Here is a 10689-nt window from a genome sequence, read left to right on the forward strand (position 1 = left end):
GTACATTATACAAAATACATGTACATGTGCGTATCAGAAAATGGAGAACTCTCTCCTAGTCTTTCTTTTTAATGCCCTGTACTATAGTACCTACCGATTTCCTTATCAGATGAGACGTCTGGCAACTTCCAGACCATCGTACTCTTATCATCAGACCATGCCCCTTTTGGCTGAGGATCGGCACTAGTGACTCCGCCCCCTACAGTAACGGTAGCTGATAGATTAGTGAGGTTCGGTTTTGATTTTGATGGGAATACATCCGGAGTGTAAGTATAGTCCAATCTGAATACAGTTGATGATGATTCACACTTCCAGAATGAAGTCATTTGTAGAGGGAGACCATTACTACCACTGATATTAACCTGGAGAGAGGGAGGGAGGGAGGGAGAGAGAGAGGGAGAGAGAGAGGGAGAGGGAGAGAGAGAGAGAGAGAGAGAGGGGGGGGGAGAGGGAGAGGGAGAGAGAGAGAGAGAGAGAGAGAGAGGGAGAGGGAGAGGGAGAGGGAGAGGGAGAGAGAGAGAGAGAGAGAGAGAGAGAGAGAGAGAGAAGAAAATATAAATAATATAAATGTACATAATAAATTGCCATTTTAAAGTTAAACCATTACACTACAAATTTGCCAAATTAAAACTCACCAAATAAAGTTTTACCTCTTTAAAATTACTATATAAAAACATGTACACATACATGTATATAACAGGGTTTAATTTCCACAAAGTATTGGCAAGATTAATGAGCTCTAAAGCATGAGCTTCATGAACTGAAAAGTCTCATACTAATTAAAGCATATGGCTTTTAGAACAAATACTAAAAATTCATAGCAAATCCAATTTGAATTAAAATTTGTTCGCGAAACATGTAATATGCATGTACATGTACATGTATACATGTATAATATTCATCTCAATCTCTCCATCTCTTATTACTTCATATTTCAGAGCCTGGACGTTGTGAAAAGGTAGCACATTTTTACTTGCTGAGTCTTTTAAAAACGGAACCAGCTTTGACATCTGAAATACATAGACGTTATCTCCTTCCCTAACATGGAGAAAGCAATAAAAGAATAGTAATAAAACTAAGCAAAATATTTGGAGCCAATTTTATAGGCTATAGTCCATGCTTTATTCAAAGTTGCAAGTTTTTTTAATGGCCATAATTTTAAAAATTTAAGTCGGAATCAGCTCAAACTCTCTACAGATCATAAGTACATCAATATGCATTTTAAAATGTAATAAAAATTTGGGGTGATTTTGGAGCCATTTTTTGGAAAAACCATGGGCTATAGTACATGGATTTTTTTCAAAAATTGGCCAATTTTTAAAAATGGCCATAACTTGAAAAATTTAAGTCTGAATCAGCTCAAACTTGCTACAGATCATAAGTACATCAATATGTATCAGAAAATGCAATAAAAATTGGGGTTAATTTTGGAGCCATTTTTCGGAAAAAACCATGGGCTATAGTACAGGGATTTTTTCAAAAATTGGCCAATTTTTAAAAATGGCCATAACTTGAAAAATTTAAGTCTGAATCAGCTCAAACTTTCTACACAGCATAAGTACATCAATATGCATTAGAAAATGTAATAAAAATTGGGAGTGATTACATGCACCTTTGTATAGATTACATCTGCATCAGTGTACATGTACATGTACATACAGTACAATATCTCACTTACTGTGTGATGAGGTTCTGGTTGTGGAGAATGGTTCCTGAGCGTATCTTATCAGTACTCTTAAGGGAGAACTTGAGAGGAGGGTGGGAGGAGAGGGCAGGAATGAAGGACGAGGGAAAAGAGAAATCCATTTGACCAGTCACTTTAACAATAGTCCTGAGGAGGAGGAGAGGAGGGTTTAGTAAAAAGGTAAAATAGAGGGAAAGGGAAACAAAGATATGAAGAGAGAGAGGGGGGAAAAGAGAGAGAGAGAAAGAGAGACAGAGACAGAGACAGAGAGAGTGAGAGAGAATTCCTTACTTTGATAAATCGCTTCCTTTATAAATGGCATTACAAGTTTCCTGAAAAGCGACCGCAATCGGAACAACCTTATCGCTACTAGCCCCACCCCCACCAACAGACTGACGAACGGTCGCCAACGGAGACAGCGAAATATGGGCGGAGTCATGCAACGAGCCTGAGCTAGTACGTGGAGACTTTCTCCCTCCAGGAGGAGAAATACCCCTAACAGACATCATGGGAGACGTTGGCTCCGATTTTAAACCCTCGTTAAGGCGTGGGCGGTGGGAAGGGCCTCCAGGTGGAGGCGGTAATAACGACCCCATTTTAAGAGCCATCACTGGGGATGCACCACGACTACCTTTATCAAGGGAGCTGGTATCGGATTTATCGGAAGTGGGCGGGGCAATTGATGGGGTTATCGGCAACGAGGAACTTTGATCGATGGGCGGAGTTATCGAGGCCGTCACGGAAGTTTCGGGCGTGAGGGTATTTGTGGGTGTGGCCTCGGGAGATGAGAAACTGGCCCAGTTATTAGTCATCGGGGGCGGAAGTGGAGGGAGAGAGTCCGTGAAATTAGTGGGAAAAGTGGGCGGGGCTGATACGTTGAAAGGGGGCGGGGACGATGGAACGAGGTCTGTCGGCTGGTTGAAGAGTGATTGGCTGCCTGCTGGGGACTTCTCACGTAACTGGGGGGTCAGCGACATCGTGGAATGAACTGGAGAAAAAATAAAGAGAGAAGAGCTTGTAGATTGTACATGTACATGTCCCAATGTAATTCCAAGAATTTAAATTTTAGCCAATTTTAACAAATTATACCGTATACGGCATATATTTTGCGGGGATTAATTTTCGTGATTTTTGCATTTTGGAAAAATTCACGAAATTAAAATTTGCAAAATAGCGTGCTGATTCTATAGTAGGTGTGGTAATTACATTAAATCGCGAAAATTTTTATTCGCGAATAGAAAAATTGCGAAATTTTATACCTGCAAAATATATGCCGTATACGGTACTTTAGCTTAATCATTGAAAAATCAGCCAAAAAGTACAGAAATAAATTTTTTCCAAAAAATGCAACTATAACTGATGCAATTTATTTAAACTATCATTACATTGTATTTGTTATTATTATTTTTTTCTTACCATCTAGTGAATGAGAGCTTCCAGCTCTTCTCATGAGTCCAGCTGATAAAGAAGCAGGAGGTGCCTCCAGTTTAAGACTCTTAGCCACTTTACTGAGCTCATCAACACTAACTGTTGACGAGACAGTCGGATTGTCCTTTATGACAACAGCCTGTATCTTCTTACCAGGATCTATAGAACAAACATGTACATGTATAATGTCAATTAGAATTACATGTACAGTATAACCTCCTCCTATTGTGGACAGTTTAGAATAAGGAGGCCTCTATAATGAGGACAGGTAGTATCAGTCCCAATACAATAGTAATGTGTATTAATGAACCTCTGAAATAAGGACAGGTTCATAATCAGGACAGTATTATTGGGTCCCAAGGTGTCTGGAATAGACAGGTTTGACTGTACATGTACCATAAGGCCATTGGAAAATTGCATGTCACAAAAATTAGAATCAGCTCAAATTCTGAAATGCATGTACGTGTATGTACATGTACATGTACATTAATAAAGTATTTTATAATTACATGTACAAGTGTGTACATGTATACATGTACATGTACCTGGATCAAAATCGCTGTCATCATCAGAATCACTCGGAGACTCTTCGTCTGAGAATTTCGCAATCTTATCTGCATCCTTGGGTCTTATCGTGAAACCCTCCTCGTCGACGTTCTAATTAAAGCACAGATTAAGCATTAATTAGAGGGGCGGGGTCTCACCTCGTCTTTATTAGGGGGCGGGGTCTGTTCGGGTGTGGCTCTCTGTGAGTTGGTGGTTGTAGAAGGCAGCGGAGGTTTGGTCTTCTTTGTCGTTTTCTTTTCTTTTTTCTTCTTTACCTTTTTAACCTCTGGAGGGAGAGGGAGAGAAAGAGGGAGAGGGAAAGGGAGAGAGAGAGAGAGAGAGAGAGGGAGGGAGAGAGAGAGGGAGAGAGGGAGAGAGAGAGAGGGGAGGGAGAGAGAGAGGGAGGGAGGGAGAGAGAGAGAGAGAGAGAGAAAGGGAGGGGGAGGGAATACATACATGTAGATTGATAAACAAAGAAAGAGAAAGGGTATAACCTCAAATCAAGCAGAAACAAAATGACATGGCCATGTTTTCTAATTCACATACAAGTAGAGAGTAAACATGATTATTGACAGTACCACACAAGTACAGTCACCAGTGGCATTTCAATTTCATTCACACCCATACATACATGTACATGTACATGTAGTTTACACATACAGAAGCATTATGCATGCTTTTTTACATGTACATCTTAACTTAAATATTGCAATAGTACTGTATTAATAATATTATCCTACATCTAAGCGTTCTTCATTCGTTTTATAAATTATTAATAATTATATAAAATAATAATAATAATAATACATTATACAGTATAAATCGTTATACATGTACATGTACATGTATACAGTATCCATTGTAATTTATTTTGTTTTTGTTCAGTTCAAATAAGATAGGGCATTGCTGCCCGTTCAAAAATTTTCATTACTCGTTCTGTTATGCTACCTTTTATAGTCTAAAGATTGACTGAGGCTATCGTGGGTGTCTGCCTTTGTGGTTATCACTTGTGACACTTGTATAAACTACTTGTATTCATAAGACATGTGCATGGGCGTGTACAGTTAATTTAAAATAACACTGTAGATTAGTGATAACTTCTCTAGATTTATAAAATTAAACATGTACATGGATGTACAACTAATGTACATGATACTTAATTTTCGTGATTGGGTTTATATAAATTCAACATAATACCGGTATATTAATATTGTTAGTATTTCTGGTATTTATTATTATTATTATTATTATTATTATTATTATTATGTTTTTTATGTAATATATAGAACATGACCCTGAGTGGTGTATATCTGATACACCCACGAGGGAAAGGTCATGTTCTATTATTGCTTGTATAATGGGAAGCCATAAGAAAGAAAAGGTTATGCGCATGCTCAGTAGCACGTGGTACAACTGTAAGGGACCAATATGGCTGAAGGAGAAGGAGAACCACGACGAGAAAAAGCAGCAAAAGAAGCGAATGAAAATGTGTAAAGCGCTCAATAAAGGTTAGCCTTCATTAGTGCTGATGAAATGGAAGAAATTAGTACAGGTTTTGAACCCTTGGACACTAATAGAGATATGAAGGTACTTACTCAACGGCGGTATGGTGGTAAAAATGTTACTAGCAGTAAAGAATACTCTTTAGATGTTTCTAGAGGTACAGAATTCATCTCAAATTGACTAGTAGGAGCTACACTTGTTGATAAAAGGTCGTCGCGATGACTGAAATCATTCTGGAATATAATGGGCATGCAATTCAATCGATCTTTGCAGAATAAAGACTACTATTATATCAGTTTATTTACAAAATCTTTTATTAATAACATATTTTGCTGTTTTATGCAATTCAATCGATCTTTGCAGAATAAAGACTACTATTATATCAGTTTATTTACAAAATCTTTTATTAATAACATATTTTGCTGTTTTACAAATGACCTTTTGTTATCATTGTTATCACAACTGAACAAGCCATGCATTACTTCCGGTGAAATATATATATTGCACTGTCGGTGCCTTTAATCATAGCTATGTCACATCCTGGTAAATATGTATATTGCACCGGAAGTGATCGTCTACCGGTACCAGATATAAACCCAACGCGGTGCCTTTCATCTTATGGCTTCCCATGATACAAAAAATAATACTCAAGTTTTATGACTCAAACAAAGAAAGAGAAAGAATATAACCTTTAATGAAGCAGAAACAAAATGACATGACCATGTTCATTGTACGTGTAGAGAGTAAACATCATTATTGACAGTACCACACAAGTATAGTCACCAGTGGCATTTCAATTTCAATCACAACCAATATACATGTACTTTTACACATACATGTACATGTACAAAAGCATCATGCATGTTTTTTTTACATATACATGTACATGTTAACTGAACATTACAAAAGTACATGTAATATTACAAAAATATTAATAATGATAATAGTTAATAGATGGGGCGTTTGTTCTATCGGATTTATCCGCACGAGCTTCCGGTTGAGTTGCTAAAAATAGTGCACTCGACCGAGTGCGCTATTTTTAGCGACTCAACCGGAAGCTCGTGTGGATAAATCCAATAAAACATGCCGCCACATGTATTTACATTATACAGTATAAAAGCATTATACATGTACATGCATATATAGTGTACAGTGTCAATAATTTGTTTCTATTCAGTTCAAAATAAGATGAAGGGCATTAATGCCCATTCAAAAATTTTCATCAGTGATATAAAATGTAGCAGATTCAATTCAACGGTGAAGACAGAGAGCAGGTGACCTAGTAGGGACCTTTTATAGTCTAAAGATTGACTGAGGCTATCGTGGGTTGTCTGTCTTTGTGGTTATCACTTGTGACACTTGTACAAACTACCTGTATTCATAAGACATGTGCATGGGCCTGTACAGTTAATTTAAAATAACACTGTAGATTAGTGATAACTTTTCTAGATTTATAAAACTAAACATGTACAACTAATGTACATGATACTTAAGTTTCGTGATTGGATTTATATAAATTCAACATACATGTATACTATTGTTAGTATTTCTGGTATTTATTATTATTATTATTATTATTATTATTATGTTTTTTTACATGTACATTATAAAATGATACTCAAGTTTTATGACTCAAAAAAGTTTCTTTTGTCTATACATTTGCACATGTATTTCATCATTCATATTACATGTATGTTGTATGTGTACATGTACATGTAGAAGGTGGTTTTACCGGCTGGCGTTCCGGCTGTTCCTCCTTTAGTGTAGGAGCTGATTGATGCCATACTCCCACTCTGTGATAGCTGAATGGAATCAACTTCTATTGGTATGAACTGGGTCAACTCTGAATTTTAAAAAAAGAAAATATATATAATATTAAAAAGAAATAAATTTCTGCATATTTTATACAATTTTTTAAGCCGACAAATTTGTGGTCAAGTACTACTATTAATGATTTAAAATAAAATTTGGGCATTTTATTTAAATAATGGCTCTCAAATCGTAAAATTTAATTGGAAAATTTCTAAAAAACAAAAGCTTAAACAAACCTGGTTTGGTTGTCCCAGTTTTCTTTATGTTAGTAAAAATTGATAATAATTTCTCTACGGTCAATCCTTCTATCTTTTCTTTTAGGCTCCGGAATTCTTTGGCTCCGTGGGACTCACTTTCTTCGTGAACAGCTGCCAAACGAGTGAGGAAATCTCTCAGTACTTTTAAGTGATGATCCTCGAGACTTTGAAACTTCTATAATTTCAGACAAGGGAATGGGAATGAGAGAGAACAGGAATGAGAATGAGAAATGAAAAATATAATGTACATGCCCATGTTTACAGTCAGTTTTTGGAAGCTCTATATTTTGCAAATTTAATCAATATTAAAGTGTCATTCATATTATAAAATTTGACATAATTATTATCTTAATAAGCCAGTTATACATATACATATACATGTACATTTACATGTACAGTACATGTATATGTATGCTAAACTCACTCTACAAGCTAGTATCATTTTCTCTTCATACTCCTTCCAAAATTCGTGATAAGCCTGAATAGATTTTTGATGATCAGTTTCTATAACAACAAAAACAACAACAACAACAATAATAACAATAACAATAACAACAATAATAATAATAACAACAACAATAATAATAATGATAAGCCACGCCCTCTACTCTAAGCCCCTCCCCCTCACTAGAGCTCTCCATGTGGGCCATGAGTTTCCGTATCTTTCCCTCCATTTTCTCAAGATCTTTCCCACGGTTCGGGTCCAGTTTTGCCCTCTCCAGCTCTTTCTGGTGTTCGGCTAGTTCGGTACAGCTGGCTTTGTAGGCCTTACGGGATTTACGAATAATTTCAGTCGAGTGACGATAGTTGTGAAGACTTTTGCTCGCAGAGTCAATTTCACCTTTTGACTGAGAGAGAGAGAGAGAATGTTTTAACAATAAAATGTAACTAAAAATAGGAAGTACATGTAAATGTAAATGTACATACTATCAAGAGTATATAATATTAAAGAGAGTATCGAACGGCCCTATACAAGCTGCTGCATGAGGGCGTATTTGCTCAAAGTCACAATCAGCATACTCCAGTATACTTTATCAATGAATATAATTATCGCGTAGACATTGAGTTGCCATTGTCACGAGTTGACAAGTGCTTGGGGCACAAACTCCTGGATACTAGCAGCACTACCTTAGTAGTTCATCTTTCCAGCCTTCTTTCAAGTTCCTTTCTTGTATTGGAAGAGATTGCCAAGTTTTTAAAAGCTAAGGGCCAGATAATGTTGCCACATGGTGGATCACGTGATATGATAAGTATACTGGAGTATGCGGATTGTGACTTTGAGCAAATACGCCCTCATGCAGTAGTCTTCTATAGGGCCGTTCGATACTCTCTTTATATATTATATACTCTTGATACAAGTAAATGTATAAATTATTGCAAATAAATTATTGTAGAAAATAACAAATCACTCAATAGTCATATTCATGTACATGTATACATGTATGTGTGGTTAAGTTACATGTGATATCTAAGCTCATTTACATGTACATGTACATGTATATATGTACATGAACGTGTAACGTTATTTTATGATAAAGAGAACATAATCTCTTTCATTCATTTCACTTTACATTCCTCCTCACTCTAGTTGACACCAAATGGTTTCTTTTAGGATTTGAAGTTTTAAACCAAAAAAATTCAAATTAATGTCGCATATTTCTCTCTTCCCCCTCCCTCTCCCTCTCCCTCACCTCCCCCTCTCCCTCCCTTAGTACCTTTCCCTTCAGTTGATCGTCCTGTTTACTTGCATAATCATTAATCTCTTTATAAATGTCATTCAGTGAAGTTATGTACTTCTCTTTTTTCTCAGACACAACTTCTAATGTTTTCTGCATCACTAGCCACAATGGCTGAAACCCACTGAGTGTTGGATAAACAGAAAACAAAGAAATAGTAATAATAATGATGATGATGATGATGATAAAATTATAGGCAAGGAGTCAGATGAACTGAAGGAGAAAATTGAAAGTGATAGAGATAAAATTTGAGGTGATTTTTGAGCCATTTTTTGGACACAAAGCATGGGCTATACTATAGTACAAGGATTTTTCAGAAATTGTCTTTTTAAATGGTCATAACTCAAAAAGTTTAAGTCGGAATTAGCTCAAACTTTCTACACAGCATAAGGACATCAATATGTATCAGAAAATGTAATAAAAATTGGGGGTGATTTTTTAGCTATTTTTTGGAAAAAAACCATGGGCTATAGTACAGGGATTTTTTCAGATTTTGGCCAATTATTTAAAATGGCCATAACCTAAAAAGTTTTAGTCGGAATCAGCTCAAACTTTCTACACAGCATAAGGACATCAATATGTATCAGAAAATGCAATAAAAATTGGGGGTAATTTTTTAGCCATTTTTTGGAAAAAATCATGGGCTATAGTACAGTGATTTTTTCAGATTTTGGCCGATTTTTAAAAATGGCCATAACTTGAAAAATTCAAGTCGGAATCAACTCAAACTTTCTATACAGCATAAGTACATCAATATGTAACAGAAAATGTAATAAAAATTGCAATTGGCCTTGAACCATTTTGCATATTATTACTGTATGTTAATGACAATTCATAAATATTGCATTAATTCACACTCTAAGCCTCATATTCTTAACACTATGTACTTGTACATTCTGCAAAAAATAAACACAAAATCATTATATAACACTGAATAACCACTATACGCCGGCATGCAGTAAATATTTAAAAATAATAAATAATGAAAGCACAACTCTAAATAGTAGTAAACACACACATACATGCGCATGTACATGTACATGTATACGTCATAAATAATGTACATGTACATTTATATACACATTATACATGCAGGTAATGTGCTTATACATGTACATGTACATGTATACTTGTACTTATACCAACTGAAAATTGAGTTAAAGAAAGATTATATTCAAAATTCAAAATTCAAAATTAAATTCAAAAGCCAGAGAACATCAATTTAAGTGTTATCATGTACAAGTACATGTACAAGATTAAATGTTTAAGAAAATAAATATTAAAGAGAGAGAGAGGGAGAGGGAGGGAGAGAGAGAGAGGGAGAGAGAGAGAGGGAGAGAGAGGGAGGGAGAGAGTGAGAGAGAGAGGGAGGGAGAGAGAGAGAGAGAGAGAGAGAGGGAGGGAGAGAGAGAGAGAGAGAGAGAGAGGGAGGGAGAGAGAGAGAGAGAGAGAGAGAGGGAGAGAGAGAGAGAGAGAGAGAGAGAGGGAGAGAGAGAGAGAGAGAGAGAGAGAGGGAGAGAGAGAGAGAGAGAGAGAGAGAGAGAGAGAGAGAGAGAGAGAGAGAGAGAGAGAGAGAGAGAGAGAGAGAGAGAGAGAGAGAGAGAGAGAGAGAGAGAGAGAGAGAGTGTCCCTTTTCTTACCCTAAAGTGCTCTCGTTAGGTTGCCCTAGTGATTTTGTTAATTTTTGTACTCCTTTGAGATACACTCTTTCTCGTGATACTCT

General features: G+C 36.3%; 1 protein-coding gene and 1 long non-coding RNA gene across 2 annotated transcripts in view; one reads left to right on the forward strand and one right to left on the reverse strand.

Annotated features, from left to right (window-relative positions):
- Positions 1-47: 47 nt before the first annotated feature.
- Positions 48-10689, reverse strand: part of LOC100633100 (F-BAR domain only protein 2-like) — an 11509-nt gene continuing 867 nt past the window's right edge. Inside the window, exons 5-17 of the mRNA XM_020003493.1 lie at positions 10607-10617; positions 8946-9090; positions 7859-8078; positions 7655-7734; positions 7210-7405; positions 6894-7004; positions 3817-3944; positions 3658-3769; positions 3101-3271; positions 1976-2672; positions 1679-1831; positions 927-1038; positions 48-362 (exon numbers count right to left, since the gene is read on the reverse strand). Of these exons, the coding sequence (XP_019859052.1) occupies positions 69-362; positions 927-1038; positions 1679-1831; positions 1976-2672; positions 3101-3271; positions 3658-3769; positions 3817-3944; positions 6894-7004; positions 7210-7405; positions 7655-7734; positions 7859-8078; positions 8946-9090; positions 10607-10617 (2430 nt within the window). The 3' untranslated portion in view covers positions 48-68. The remainder of the gene's footprint in view (positions 363-926; positions 1039-1678; positions 1832-1975; positions 2673-3100; positions 3272-3657; positions 3770-3816; positions 3945-6893; positions 7005-7209; positions 7406-7654; positions 7735-7858; positions 8079-8945; positions 9091-10606; positions 10618-10689) is intronic.
- LOC109587254 (uncharacterized) lies at positions 5018-5642 on the forward strand. Its single transcript, XR_002187496.1, has 2 exons — positions 5018-5166; positions 5211-5642. It is a non-coding gene; the product is annotated as an uncharacterized LOC109587254 (long non-coding RNA).

This window comes from Amphimedon queenslandica, unplaced genomic scaffold (genome assembly GCF_000090795.2).
Source record: "Amphimedon queenslandica unplaced genomic scaffold, v1.1 AMPQUscaffold_12638, whole genome shotgun sequence".
NCBI lineage: Eukaryota > Metazoa > Porifera > Demospongiae > Haplosclerida > Niphatidae > Amphimedon > Amphimedon queenslandica.